This window comes from Candoia aspera, chromosome 1 (assembly GCF_035149785.1).
Source record: "Candoia aspera isolate rCanAsp1 chromosome 1, rCanAsp1.hap2, whole genome shotgun sequence".
Taxonomy (NCBI): Eukaryota; Metazoa; Chordata; class Lepidosauria; order Squamata; family Boidae; genus Candoia; species Candoia aspera.
Genome location: NC_086153.1, coordinates 321,660,857 through 321,676,052, shown reverse-complemented (window position 1 = coordinate 321,676,052; position 15,196 = coordinate 321,660,857). Strand labels below are relative to the sequence as shown.

The following is a 15,196-nucleotide window of genomic DNA, read 5'->3' as shown; positions in this document are numbered from 1 at the left end:
TCAATCCTGCAAGCTTTTGTGGGTGAAAGCTATTTACCATTTCACAGTGAAATAAAAAAAAATTCCACAAGCCTGACAGAGCTTACAATTGGTTCATGGAAGGGAAGGGAAGGGAAGGGAAGGGAAGGGACGGGAAAATCTCATAACAAATATTTGGGAACAGTTCAGATTGCAGTTAATTATCCTGAACTTACATATATTTCTTCCAAGGCTTCCAGCTGTGTAAAGCAAACAATGCAGCATTTTTTTTTTACCTGAAGTAAAGATTACATATTGAACAGAGTTCCAGAAGTGACAATGTGGCTGATCCCTAAACAAGCTAATCCAGGTTAAACCTGATTACTTCTTGGACAGCAGACCACTAGGAAATCCTTCATAGGCTAGAGTGCAGAGTAAACTAATTTCACAAAAAGGTGGCAATGGCAAACCACTTCCATAGTGTTGCCAGGAAAACTAAATTGATATTCCAGATGGCTGGCAGCGGGGCGTGCGTTCTGGGCACCAAGCCACCCGGCGGGCAAGTCACCAGCCAGCCGCAAAGCAGCGCACCTTGGGTTTCGCTGACCCAGCGGGCACAGTGGAGGCAACCGCTCTTGGCCCTGCCCACTTCAGAGGGAAGTTTTTCCCCTCCACCCTTTCTTCTTCTTCCGGATCACTTAAGTGAGATCTGGGAATCCAGAGAGTCACCTCAGATACTAAGAAATATCATGGCTGAACCAGATTACATAGATGAAGACAATCCTGAACTAATTAAGCCTCAGAAACTAATTAATCCTATAAAATCATCCCGGAATCATCAGGATCTTCATCGAGAACTCCGTATGAATCAGAAAAGGGGTCTTGCTCCTCAGAACAAGCCAGAGCTCCAAAAAGTGATGGAAAGATGAAAAAGACACCAGGTTTTCAAACAGAAGGAAGAGGAAGCACAGAAGAAGAAATCAGACTTGGAAATAGAGCTTCTCAAGAGACAACAGAAATTAGAACACCTTGAACTTGAGAAGCAGAAAACCCAGGAGGAGCAAGAAAACACCTGAATTTGTCAAAGTGAAAAGCAACTTGAGAAGAACAGCCCAAGAATCATCAGAAGACTTGAAGCTGCAGCCCCAGTGGCAGTGAGGGAGTGACTTCTACAAGATATCTGGCCCATTTGCCCTGGTTTTGGTAAAAAACATGGTCAATACAAGGTCAATTTCTGGAAAATTGATATTCCTGTATGGTCATCAGGAGTTGAATTAAACTTGATGGAGTCTTTATATTCACTTCACATATATTCTCTGAAAAATATTTAGAATAATCAACTCCTTTGGAATCAGATTTTGTCAAGTTTCCTTATGCTGCCAAATGGTGTCATTAAAAACAATCCTATGAGGATCTGCTTAGAAAAAAGGCTTAGATAAGAGAAAGGTCTCTGCTACTGATGCTTTTTTCAAGTCCAATCCTTCTCCATCATTTATGAAATAAGCATACAGCTGCTACAATACACTCAATATTGTTATTTCATAGTAAATTTTCCATACAGTGAATTTCATTTCAAAGTTAGTTTTCATACTGTTTATTTGATCAACCAAATGTTACACACTTTTAGCTAACAAGTCTAAACTTAAGACTTGCTGGGACTCAATAAACAAAGATTTAAATATCTTACATTCAACGTTTATGGTACTCAGAGAGAAACTCCGAGTTCAAACAGCAGGGCTGCAGCATAATACCAAACCAGTGACGCAGATTCCCACCCCCCACCACCCGCTGAAGTACACCACGTTTACCATTTCATATATTCACCACCACCATCATCCAGTGTTCTCCATCACACAGCATCCAGAAAAATAAAACAGCTATCAGTATAATTAATACACATCTGGAATGGCATAAAATTGTTAACAGCAAAAGTACTCCAGAGTCAGACAACAGTCATCTCTAAATCAGAATCTGCACAGTGTAATCTCCTTTTACATTCTCCACTGTAATTTTTTTTTTTAAAAAAAAGCATACTAAAGGGCATCCAACTTAGCGTGAACGCTGCCATGTAACAAGTTCAAGAATTATACCGGTAATCCAGCAGGCACACACAAAACTCCAAGGAAACAGCCAGCTATTGGTCCAACAAATATCCTGAAGTACCAACTATATATCTAGTATCTACAGAAGGTAATGGCTCAAGATAACAAGGTTGACAAGAGCCAATCCCTGACCCGGATCTACGGAACTGAGGGCCAATTAGCAAGCTCCCGGCATTATCACAATATTTCACCCTTTTGAGGTCTTCCCCTACACATCTAACACTTTTCACCTCAGGCAGAAGATGGAGAAATATGCAGATGGGAGAGAATAAGCCACAGGCAGGAGTAAGACCTGCTTAGTCCCAGTGAATAGGGTCTTTTTTTCCTAAAGTCAGTAGATCAAGGTTATGATAATCTCACTGTTAAGCATTCAGCATGGGGCTACAAACATGCTAGTACCTGCCTGCCCTTCCTTCCTCACCCCTAACTCCCTTCACTTTCTCTCTTATAAGAGTACTCACTTCCTCATCTGCACCGATTAATTCCCCACTTCCCCCACCCCTCTATCACTATTAATACGCCGGCATTCGTTTTTCCCGTGCAGGGACTTCTAAACCAGCAAGTCTTTCTTCCCCTTCCTCCTCCCCGCTGACCCTCAAGACCCACCATTCCCGACAAGCGGATACAGGTCTGCCAGCCGCCTTCCCGCTGCATCAAGACCCCCTCCCCTACTTTCAAAAAGTGGAGGGCGACGGAGCCCCCCTCTCCGAAACTCGTTCCGGAATACTTTCCGTCCAGCCCATACTCCACGCCTTCCCGCCCCAACGAACTTTTCGGGCGGCGGGACAGAGGCAGCTAATTAAAATGTTCCCGCACCTCCTTTCATCGCCTACGTCCCACGCCGCCCTCCGCGCGCGCCCGGAGGCCCTGAGAGAGACCCGACTCCCAACCTCTTCCCGCTTCGAAATGTTTTCCAGGCATTCCTAGAGGGAACTATCTTGCCTCGCTTCTCCTCCGCTCGCCACCGGGCAGGCCGACCTTCCACCGATCTAGGCGCGTACCTTCCCCCGCTTTAGCCCTTTCGGCGCCCTAAGTTGCCAGGCCCTCTTGCTCCCCCCGGCCCTCCTCGCCCTCCCTCAGGCTTACGCCTCCGCACCGTCGCCCGCCTGCCCCCAGCCGTGGGCCCGAGGCCTCGGGGTCACCCGCACCACGCAACTCTCTCGCGGAGCAGCTCCCACCCTCGCCTCACTCTCAGGGCCTCTCCCCAACCAAGGAGCCCCCGCGGCCGCCCCTTGCCCGAAAAAGCACCCGCTCCGGAGGCAGCGCCGGCAAAGCCCCCTCGCACGCGGACTGCCCACCAGAGGCAGGGGTCTCCTCCCCACTCGCGCCTCTCCCGCGACACCCGCCCCGCCACCCTCAGCGCCGGCTTCCCCTCAGCCCCAAAGCAGAAGCTGCCCCGCCGGAGCCCTGACGCGCCGCAGCGCAGCGCCCCAGTCCCGCGCCTTGCCCGCCTTACCCCAGAACCACGAGCTCCCCGTATTTGACGGGCTCCTTGTTGGGCGCGCAGTGCTCCTCCTGGCTAGGAGAAAACATGGGGCCACCGCCGCGGTTGTCGTCGTCGCTATAATCCCATGCGGAGCAAAAATGGCATTCACAAAAAGAACAGGAATAATAGTCATCAAACAGGACGTCTGGCTGGAGACCTTTCCTTCATAGTCCGGCTCTCCTTCACGGAGCGAGCGAGCGGTCGGGCGAAATGACCGGCTGCGTTTGCTTGGTGCGCCCGCCGACGCGGACCCTTCGCTTCCCTCTCAGCGCTCGAGCCAACAACGACAGACACGACTGCCCGAGGGGGGATCAGGAGAGACCAACTAGCGCCTCCTCTACCCAGAAAGGAGGCGTGGAACGGCCCCTCCCCTCGGCTTTCTCCGGTCCTTCCATGCTTCCCTCGCTTTCCCGCAAACGCCGTGATGGTATCTTCCAGTCTGTTATGTAAACATAGAGTACGAAAAGGAAAAGGGGGAAGTTCTTAAAGGGGTGCTGCCCTTTTAAATCAACGTTTCCTTCATGAGAAAAGACGGGAATTGCCTAGCGCCGTCTGCCGGAGGCTTTGTCCCTCTCTCTCCGCAAAAGCCTTTCCAATTGACTAAGTGTATTTCTTTCCTGCCTCGAATAGGGATTACTTAGTGAATATGAGCGGTAGCTTAAGGGTGGACAAAAAAAGTATTATGTAATTAATTTAGGGGACTCTCTGCCACAAGGTTGGGGAATTCTGGGAGTTGAAGTCCACACATCTTAAAGTTGCCAAGATTGAGAAACACCGGTCTAGCTGCAGGAAAAGCAATACTGTAATACCTTGAAGGTCAACAAATTTATAATGGCATAACATTTTCTGAACTACGTAGCAGAAGCATGACCTATTTTGAAATAAATTTAATCAGTGAAACAGTGAAGATAAAGGGAAATTAAACACAGAAGGTAAAAACAGTAATTTTTAGTGGTGGCTGTGCATAAACGAGTTCTGGGTGTGATACCAAGATTCTTTCATGGGTGAACTGGTTGACAAAAAACTTTATTTAAGCCAATGGGAGATACAGAGTTGATTCACTGTACCTTAGCTACTTCATCTTGACATCTGTCTTTGAAGTTCAAAAATGCCCATGTTTAAGGAAGCGGCAGACTATCCAGAGATGTTCATCCATTGTTTTTTAATCTTGCCAGTTCTTGTGTCAGATATGTGGCCATTCAGAACTGCAGTGGGGTATTTCAAACTATTGTCACCACTGGAAGACAAAGCAAATGTAAAATTTTCATATTGTTGATGACATTTACCATGAGGTCTGTTGTTACCAGTGAATAGCTGTCTTAGACTGGGTAACCTTCTATAAAAAAAATTAGAACTTCTGGAGTAGTGTTCCTATAAAATGTTAGTTTTTGAGGAAGCATAGAAGGAAAGGGATCTGATCTTTATGCTGTAAGTGTGAGCTTTTCTGGAACATTTGGTTGGCATCCATGGAGAATGCGGCGGCCTCAGTCTGATCTTTACCAATATTTTCATGTAAAATAGACATGCAGCACTTCCACAGTGCCACAGCTTCCTTGCCAGTCCTTCAAAAGCAGTTTGAAACCACTCTGCATTCTGCTTCACTGCTACCAGCCATAAAAACTGAGAATGCCTTCAGCCAATCCATTCTTCCAGCTGTCCAATGGAATAGCTGGAACAACATCATTCAGTCAGTATCCTCCCCCACATCTTTCATTTGCATTTTCCATATTTCCCTGGTGCTTTTCCACCCCCAAAATCACTGATTGCTATTTATGAGGGGAAGATGCAGAGCCTTTGTAGGGAGTGGGAAGGGAATGGCTTAAGCCCAGGACAAGGGAGGTAGGGTAGGGCCAGTTTCTGATAATGGCAAAACAGCTCCCCCACAAACTCTGCAAAGCTTCGGCTTTGCAAATAAAAAGTTTGCCATGTAGAGTGGGAGGCAGGGGATTTGACTCAGCTACTAAATGCGGACAACAACACAGGATCACACAGCTGTGGATCTGAGTGTGGAACAATGCAAAGACCCTGTACCATACTGTCTATTCTCATTGGGCCTGACTTACCAGTAAGCTACAGTTCTTAGTTCCTAGTTCCTTAGAAGCTAAATGATCCTTCCTTCCTAGCATGCACATTTGTATAAGAATAGAGCACAGTGCTTCTATCAATTGATTGATTGATTTATATGATTTATATAGCCACCAATCTCACACAAGTGACTCTGGGCAGTTTACAAGGATTAAAAACACAGAAACCCACAACACAGAATGCTTGCTTAGAATTCAGCTCCCCAATTTGCAGGAAATGTGGATATGATCAGGCTATAAAAGGCAACCCTAAGCCCAAAAGCCTTTAACTAGGTTCCACTGAGTTCAAAAGAATTTAAAATACATGTAGAATTATTAGAGAGAAGCCTCTCTAGGCTCATGGGGCTTGCTTGTGACTAAACATTCTTAACCATTATATTTTTTTTTTACCTAAATGTCTCCAAAGCCATGCGCAACATGTGTGGGCAATGTTCTGAGTCACAGCTAGGCAGCCATATTGTTGCCTATCATGTTGTGCAGATTTAGCCCATACTTATAGTTCAGTCTTCAGTGTGTTGTGGGAACCCCAAAATGAGGTGAACTGAATAAACCCTGGCAGAGCTAACCACAGCCAAGGTAAGCATTTTGTGCAAATCCAAGCCAATAAAAACAACAAAACAAATTTAAGAGCATTTGATCAACAGCTGTAATGATAGGTTGTACACCATGTGCTATACCAATGATTAAACCATATAAATTATTTATGATATAATTAGGAGAGGAAATTGTATTCTAATTGTAACAAGGACAGAAGAGGTCTGTGGATCTGTGAAGGGTGAGGAAAAGAGGAGCCCTTTATGGAAATAGGAATTCCAGAACCTAGGAGGCCTTAACTGGAAAATGCTGGCTAAGAGATGTTAGAGATTGTAGCCCAACATCAGTCTGGAAGAGACTGATCTAAACATAATATAGAATTGCTTTATTTATTTATTTAATTTATTTAATTTTTATCCCATTTTTATTATTTTTATGAATAACTCAAGGCAGCAAACATACCTAATATTCCTTCCTCCTCCTATTTTCCCCACAACAGCAATCCTGTGAGGTGGGTTGGGTTGAGAGAGAGTGACTGGCCCAAGGTCACCCAGCTGGTTTTCATGCCTCAGGCGGGACTAGAACTCACAGACTCCTGGTTTCTAGCCCAGCACCTTATTAACTGAGTACAGTAATGTATAAAAAGGTAGAAATTCCCTCAGTTTGAGCTTAATTCCTAGACAGGTCCATGTCTTTTTCTTTGGCAATCAATACTGTATATGGAAATGGTTTTCACTCCTTTCATCCAAGATGGTTTTCAACTCCATAGTCTAATGCAGTGTTTTTCAACCTCAGCAATTTCTCCATGCTGGCTGAGGAATTCTGAGAGTTGAAGTCCACACATCTTAAACTTGTTGAGGTTCAGAAACATTGGTCTAGTGTACAACTCTGAAACTTCCCACTGATTTCCTATTCAAGTACTCCTTAGCTTTTCAAGATCATTTCGAGTCACTAGGTACTGCTATCTTTGGGGGCAGGGGAAGATAGAAGTGCCTTAAAGATGTATAAATGTATCTTTACACACATTTCATGAAGATATGTGATGGTAGTGATGGTGGGGATTGTGTTCTGTGATCAACAACTACAGTGGTACATCAGCTTTACATGTGGCGCAGAGTGGTAGGCGGCAGTACTGCAACTGAAATTTTCCCCACAACCGGAGTTCAATCCCAGCAGAAGTTGGATTCTTGGGTAGCCGGCTCAGGTCGACTCAGCCTTCCTGTTAATGTTTTCTACTACAGATTAAGGTTACTATGGTAACTAATCATTTTGGCCGGGTGAAAAGGTTGAATTCAACTGTTCCCTTTTCAGATGTTGATTTTTGCACCCGGGGGGAGGAACTTGCCTGGACTTGTTTTAGTTTCTGTTTCCTTTCTGTGCAGGCATGTAGAGAGTCAAGCTGGTCTCACTGAGAGCCAAGCCTTTTAAATATGTTTTTGCTTTCTGTAAATAAATTATTTTTATAGAAATGCCTGGTGTGTGACTTTTCTGATCTCTCCTGGGCCAAAGGCTTTCCCAGCAATCTGCCAACACTTCCATCCTTCCAAGGTCAGTAAAATGAGTACCCAGCTTGCTGGGGAAGGTGACGACTGGGGAAGGCAATGGCAAACCACCCCGCTCTATAGTCTGCCAAGAAGACGTTGCGAAAGCGGCATCCCCCCAAAGGGTCAGACGTGACTCGGTGTTTGCACAGGGGACCTTTCGCCTTTTTTTTCCTGCAAGGTGGAATGTTCCAGAGGGTTTGAACTACAAGTTCCATCACTGAAGAATGTCATGTTGGGGAATGCTGGCCTATATACTTTTTCTTTATGAATTCAGTTAATGTAGGCTGTATTTGTACAATATTTGTATATGGTCATTTATAGGTAGACAAAGCCTTTTGGAAAGAATCACTGTAATTAAAGTAGAAAAGTAATGAATAGGGCCAACAGAAACCTAGTCTCCCTACTTTGTTGGGAGGTTTGAAAGGGATATTATGGGAAGCAAAGGTAAGTGAGATCATCAGTGGATACACATAATAATCAGGCACCGAAAAGCAAAATTGGGCAAACCAATATTCCGTAGTACACAATCAACAAAGTATGAAAGAGGCATGTTGAGGTGGTTTGGTCTTGTAGAGAGAATGAAGGACAATCTAATTGAAAAAAAACAAATATATGGAGGACAAATGAATGGGTTGAGAAGAAGGGAAAGGTTGAGAATGTTTTCGTTGGATGGAGTAGATAAGAAATGAGTAGTTTAAAATATAAAAGGCAATATATGAAGCAGTATATGGACATGGTAGAATTAAGTATGGGAGGAAAGGGAGGGAAAGGGAGAAAATGAAAAGGTAGAGTGCATGGTATTGATATAATATACTTATATTTTAGCTGCATTTTCTTTTCCTTGTCTTCTCTTATGCCTATTAGTTTCTTAGGCTCTTAGTATTTCTTACTCCTTTTCTGTGCTCTGCACAATATAGCTTAACCAAGCAGAAATGATGTGATGGGTATGTATGCATGTGTGTGTGTGTGTGTATCCACAGAACTATACTGTATCTTCTTTTGCAGGATGGGCAACTTGTTGGCTAACAAAATGCATGCAGTTCCCCACACACACACACAAACACATATACACACACAACTCCTTTTTTGCAACTCATTGTTGAGATCTCAGTGTTGAATTTCAACAACAAATTGATAAGGCATGGAGATGCAATTTCCTGTCATTTTTCTGTAGAAAACCAGTAAAAATAGATATAAAGTCTAGTTTAAACAATCCTTTCCCTGCAAAAACAAGCAACAAATAAACTAAAAAACTCTAAAAATCTCAACACCACCTATCATGGGGCCTTCTCCCACATAACAGAACTATAGCAGCAACACACAGCATCTTTTTTCTGCTGTGTCTTCATGTTGTTGCCTTCATCACATCCCCAGTCTATGAGTGAAACAGGCTTAAGTCAACCATATTAGTGTTAGAGGTCTATTTTCCCCTTATTCAAACACAGACTAAGGACAGCTTCAAGGTACATAGCCTTTGTTAGGCTTTATCACCTTGGAGGCGAAGTCAGCAGACTGCAGTGAGTTGAAACAGAGAAGCTGAGGTAGTGTAGAGATCAATAAGGGGGACAGCAATTTTCAAGCTAGGAAGTTTTCTGCTGACTCAAGCAAGAAAGGAGAGTGCAATGTGGGAAGGCCCTTAGTGGATGTCACCGCATCCCCTCTCCAAAGTGCAAATCTCAAACACCCAAAAGGTGCTGTTACCTGCTCTACAGCATCTGAAAACTACAGCCTAGCTTTGGGGACAAAGGTACCTTCATGTGACACACAAGAGGTAAGTATTTGCCATCTGAGTCAGTTGTTTCAGTTGGCTTAATGGTAAGGCTAGTCTTAGCCTAATCAAAATTCCAGTCATCCCTCTAACTAATATCCTAAGCTTGGCAGATACAGGATTTAAATGGATCTTCTCCTGGCACCCATCTTCTCGTGATATCAGTCTGCAAGGTTTCTTTTATGTATATAGCAGTATCAGGGAAAAGAAACCTACAGTTGGTACATCATATGGTTTTCAAAGCTGGTGCCCATTTAAATTCACCATGGCTTGTCTGGGGATCACTTTGTTGAACATGCAGCTAAAGTAAAATACATTTTCTCTGGATTGTAATTTATCAGCAATTAGAAATGACATTATGAAGTCTCACCCACTTATTCAATTTCATCTTCTAGGACTAAAATAAATTGTCTTGACTGCTGGGTTCTTTGTTCAGGGAGGTTTTTTTTTAAAAAAGAACACTCTGTTTTTATGAATATTCTAAAGTAAAATGTTTTAAAATCCATGTTTCCACTTTGGAGTCATTTAGATGCTGTTTAATCTTTTTATTTTTTATTTTTTCTCTCTCTCTTTAGGGATTTGTGTTTGTAAATGCATGTGTGGGTCTTCTCTTTAAAAGGAACACTTTCTCTTCATCTTTCCTGTTTGCAGACTACTGGATAAAAGGAATCAATTAATGTCTAGCTGGAACATGTTTAAGAACCTATCTTTAACCTATTCTATTTTGTTTTTCAGAACCGATTATCTAAGATAGGAACTTTTGTCTTTGTCTTACCCTACTTAATTCTTAGAAAACTGATGTGCTGAATGAATTTGAACATTGATTAGTTGATGTTCAGACTGGCATGTAAAATCCATAACTGCCCTCTGGGCCGTCACTTAGGATCCAGTGTCTATGATTCAGTGGTACACAGTCCTCCGTTGCTTGTCAGATTAACTCTCCCTGCTCATAAGCCTGGGATAACTTTCTCCCCAGTCCCACCCCTTCATCCATCCCCCTTTATTAACAATGTGCTTCTTCCTCTCCCTTTTTTCAGTATCTGCTTCTTCTCCCCTCCTCTTCAGCTTTCCAGCCTACTTCCTGGTGTCCTGTTTTTATTTACCCCATTGAAACCATTACCTCCTTCTCCCTTTGCTTGCTTTCAGGTCAGATATCCTACCCACAAGCTCAGCACATTTCTGGCCATCAGGCTATAGCAGTCCTGTCCTCACACCCTACAGAAATTGACCTTTAACATCTTCACAGATTTTAGATAATTAGAAGGTTCCTAAACTTCCTGTTCAACTCACAGCAGCCCTGCCAGGCATTACTTGAAAAAACACATGCATTCGTATTATCTAAAGCACTGGTCCTGCATATAAATCATGAGTACTGAGCTTCACTAATGCTCCAACAATAGCCACAGAGTACATGTTTATTGTATATGGGACCATATCAATGGAGGATGAGACCTGGATGGGCTTTCATTACCTAAAAACATACCAGTCCATCTTTAGCACAGCAGTCTGAAACTTGCTTACTCTGAAGTAAACCTATGCACACTTACAGAGAAGTAAGATAAATTAATTATGGGGGCAATTGGAAGATGAATAGGCCCATGCTGTTAAACACGCATGCTCGCTCTTGCTTCCATTTGAGAAAAATATGAAGGCTATATTCCACCGGTGGTCCACTTGTTTTGGCCAATGAACTCAGCGGACTGGGATGACTGGCAAGTGTAGATTTATTAAGATAACCCTCAGTTCTACTCACACCTCAGTATGTTAAGGCAACAGTATTCATCTGTTTTATGGACACCTCCGTAAAGGTACTGGTGCCCTCCGAATGTGTAGATTTTCTGCTCCCAAAATTTGCCCCAGTAAGGCCTTGGTCATGTTGCCTAGAAATTATAAACACTGAATCCAACACATCTTGAGAGCACCAACTGGGGAAGCTTTGCATGGTAGACATTGTAGGAGAAGAGCAGCATTAGTCTATGGTAGCAACAAATCAGGAGCAGTCTGTTAGCACCTTTTCTGACTAAAAGATGTTATTCAAAGGCAAAAAAAAAAAATGTTAGTTGGAAAAGGTATCACCAGACTCCTTCTGATGAATTGGGGAAGCTGTTGTACAATAGTTTGCACTGGTATTTTGCTGACTTCTAGTCCATTTCCTCCCAGGCAGGGATGGCAAACTCTTTCTGCTAAGGGTTGCAGTCCCTCAGAGGCTATTTGTTAAAGGGTAGACAGGGAATTGCAGAATCAAGCAGTACCAATAGGTAAAGCTGTCATGCTCCCAGATCAAATGTTCCCAGAACATCTGATCAGACTCTCATGCATGAATGAAGTCAACACGTGTCGAGACTTGCGAGTCAGTAGAAGTGGGAGGCGCATGCCAGCAGTGTGAAAGCATCTTGTTTGCACTATCTCTGGCATCCAAGGTCAAGCTGCCGCGCCGTTGGAGACATCTGCACAGAACTGAACGAACTGGCACGAGAAAGGGGGGGGGGCTGCATACCAAAGAAGGGGGAGGGGGTTGAGTTCATTGGGCTGTTTAACCAGGAGAAAGAACGAGAACTTCTATTCGCAACTTTTTCACTGTATTGCATACTACACTCCATTAAAGAGATTTCTACTTAAGCCACGTATGAATCGAATTTAATGGCAAGCTGAATAAGGCAGTCATCACAAAAGCTTTCCTTCTCAACCAAGAGTAACATTCCTCATACAGTTCTAGGGCTAATGCAGTTCTAGGGCCACAAATTGCTCAATCCTACCCAGCCCCATGGCACCCCAGTTGGCTGAAGTTCCGCAACTTTATGGTAGGAGCAGCAGCCACGGCCTTAGAACCTACCCCACTCTGTGCTTCAGTTATAAGACAGAAGCAAACAGATATCGGCTTCTGTTTATGCACCAAAACTCATTCCATTAGTGTTTGTAGAACAGATTGTGGTGGGGAGATAAGCTGACTAAAATGGGTGGGAGTATAATTTTCTAAAATGGTTGTACAACTTTTCTCCAATAATTTAGCCACTGTCTCCATCTCATTCTCACTTATCAATATTGGTGGGTTCTTGACTTTTCTCATTTTTCTCTTTCTTTCTTTTGCATAATCATTTATTTTAGTCTTTACATGTTTTATAATAAAATTATGAACAAAATTATTTGTGGGTTCCAAAGATACTAGAGAAATGACCGTAAACCACTAACAGCACTCAGTTAATACACACGTTGGTCCATCAGGAAAATGAAGGGAGCAGGTTTCAGATTCTTCCAGGCCAATCAAAATTATTAGCCTGCTTGAGTAAGAGAAGTAGCCTTGACTGAAACAATATCTGGCCATTAATTGTGTTGGCGCAGACATTCTGCTGCTTATTCCAGCGATAAGGAGGAAATGGAGAAAAGCAGCTAATCTTTAAACATGGAGAGTCCTCCTATCTGCTTCCAAAGAGAAGGATGAGATTTTATTAAAACCAGGAGCTGAATTATTACATAGTTATCTTTTTTATTAGGATGAGGCTGCTAAGAAAGCTGTGCCATAACTCACTGTCATAGAAAACACACACTTTGGGGTAAAACAAACAAGAAATAAAAAGAAACCAGCTGAGCATCATTCTTGTATCTTCCTCCTGTTTCCCACATTTGACCCCAAATGCGGTTATCTGAAGATTTACATTTCTCTTCTCCTTTCTAAATTAAAATAGTTATTTTTCATACATGTCTCAATACATAGTATTAGATAAATCCAAACTAGCCAGAATCTTGCTTTAGCATTTAGGGCTTGAGAACATAAGAGCTAAAAGCACACAGGTAGATTGTTGAGGGCTGACTACAAAAAGACCTGGAATCCAGCCAGGAGTGTCCACAGCAGAGTCCAAAAAATCAAGATGGCAGCCAAAGCCCATGTGATTGAAGCCCTGCCCCTTTTTACATGCACACATTGTTATGGCCACCATCTTGAATGTTTTCCCTCCTCCTTGCAGATACCCCTGACCAGCAACTGAATGATACTATTCATTCAAAAGGAACAAAAGCAATAGAAAGGGCAGAAGAGTTACGTGAATGGGGTGAAGTTATCCATTCTTGCTCAGAAATCCAAGTGAATGAAGTTGACAATGCTGTAGTGAACTTCTGGTGTAAAATAAGTGGAGGAACCAATAAAAGCAACACTGTTGTTGGTGACTATTATTGTCCTCTCAACCAAGGAGAAAATGTGGCAGTTTCCCAAAAGTAAACTGCAGGTATTCTGAAGATGCATGAAGCTGATACAGAGCACAGTGGTGTGGGCAGTTATGTGTGTCCTCAATCAGTGTACATTATACCTCTGCTCCAGGATCTGCACTGGTTGCCAGTATGCTTCCGGGTTCCATTCAAGGTGCTGGTGGTGACCTATAGAGCCCTTCATGGCATGTGGCCAGGTTATCTGAGGGACCGCCTTGTCCTGATTACGTTTATCTGTCCCATCAGTCCAGCAGGTCCAGCAGAAGAGGCTTGTTCAGGGTCCTGTCTCTTAGGGAGTGCCATCTGTTGTGGTGCCTGTCCTTTGGAATGTCATTCCCCCAGAGACTAGATTAGACCCGACCCTGCTGGCCTTCTGTAAGGCCTTAAAGACATGGCTTGGTCAATGAGCTTAGGGATCCAGCTATGTGGTAGAGCCTGTGGAATGGTTCTGTTGATTTGTTGTTGGTTATTCTGTTTTTAACATTGGCTGCTGATTATGCGTGTTGTTTTTATTGTTATATGTTTTATGGTGTTTTAAACTGTTATTAGTTGCCCAGAGTCATGAATTTGAGATGGGTGGCCATATAAATTGAAATAACAAATAATAATGAAATGATAAGTTATGGAGCTGGGAGATTTTAATTACCTTCTATCTGTTGTGAGGCAAGTCCAGCAAAGCATGGTCCCTCCAGGAAATTCCACACCTGTCTTGCTGACAATTTTCTCCTTTAGAGATAATGGAAGGCAGAAGAAGATCAGCTATCCTATATTTAATACTGATTGATAGGAAGGACTTCATTGAGGAAGTGAAAGTATATAAACATTGGGCAAAACTGACCATGTAATGATGAAGTTCTTGATCTTAAGGGAAATTAAAACTGAACACAGTCAAATACATATCTTGGACTTAAAAAACATATTTTAGTAAACTCAGAACAGTGGTTTGTGTCATCAAAAAGGGGGGAAAGGAGTATCCACAAATTACAGACCAGCCAATTTAAGTCTGATGCCAGGAAGATTCTGACATTTATGCCCAGAAAGATCCCAGATCAGATGATAAAAAGATTGATCTGTAGGTACCTGGAAAACAATGTAGCAGTAAGTCATTTGGGATTTTTATAGAACAAATCTTGCCAAACCTTCTTAACAGATGTAGGAATGCTTTAAACTTAACATGGCTGTGCCAAGTCAGATGTGATTCTGGGTGGCTAACATAGGATTAAAATTAAAATGTAGATCAATAAGATAAAAAATAGCACAAAAAAGCGTGGCATGACCAAGGCCAACTCACAATCATTCAGTTTTCCAATCATTACAGACGGGCTCATCCAGTATCCTGGCCTTGGGGAAGAGCTAGATCGTCAAGGCATTATGGAAGGCCAATAGGGTCAGGGCCATTTAAATCTCATGGAGGAGACTGTTCCAAAGGCTTGCCTCCTGGTACCACCAGATGACACTATTTTTGTGGGATGGGCAGAGACAATTGGACATAGGTGGTTCCATAAGTAACCTAACCCTGA

At 43.0% G+C, this 15,196-nt stretch overlaps 1 protein-coding gene and 1 pseudogene across 1 annotated transcript in view; one reads left to right on the top strand and one right to left on the bottom strand.

Annotated features, from left to right (window-relative positions):
- PELI2 (pellino E3 ubiquitin protein ligase family member 2) overlaps positions 1 to 3,922 on the bottom strand; it is a 58,329-nt gene extending 54,407 nt beyond the window's left edge. Inside the window, exon 1 of the mRNA XM_063290490.1 lies at positions 3,517 to 3,922. Within this exon, the coding sequence (XP_063146560.1) occupies positions 3,517 to 3,593 (77 nt within the window). The 5' untranslated portion in view covers positions 3,594 to 3,922. The remainder of the gene's footprint in view (positions 1 to 3,516) is intronic.
- On the top strand, positions 643 to 3,471 carry LOC134488604 (protein FAM107B-like; annotated as a pseudogene).
- Positions 3,923 to 15,196: the final 11,274 nt, after the last annotated feature.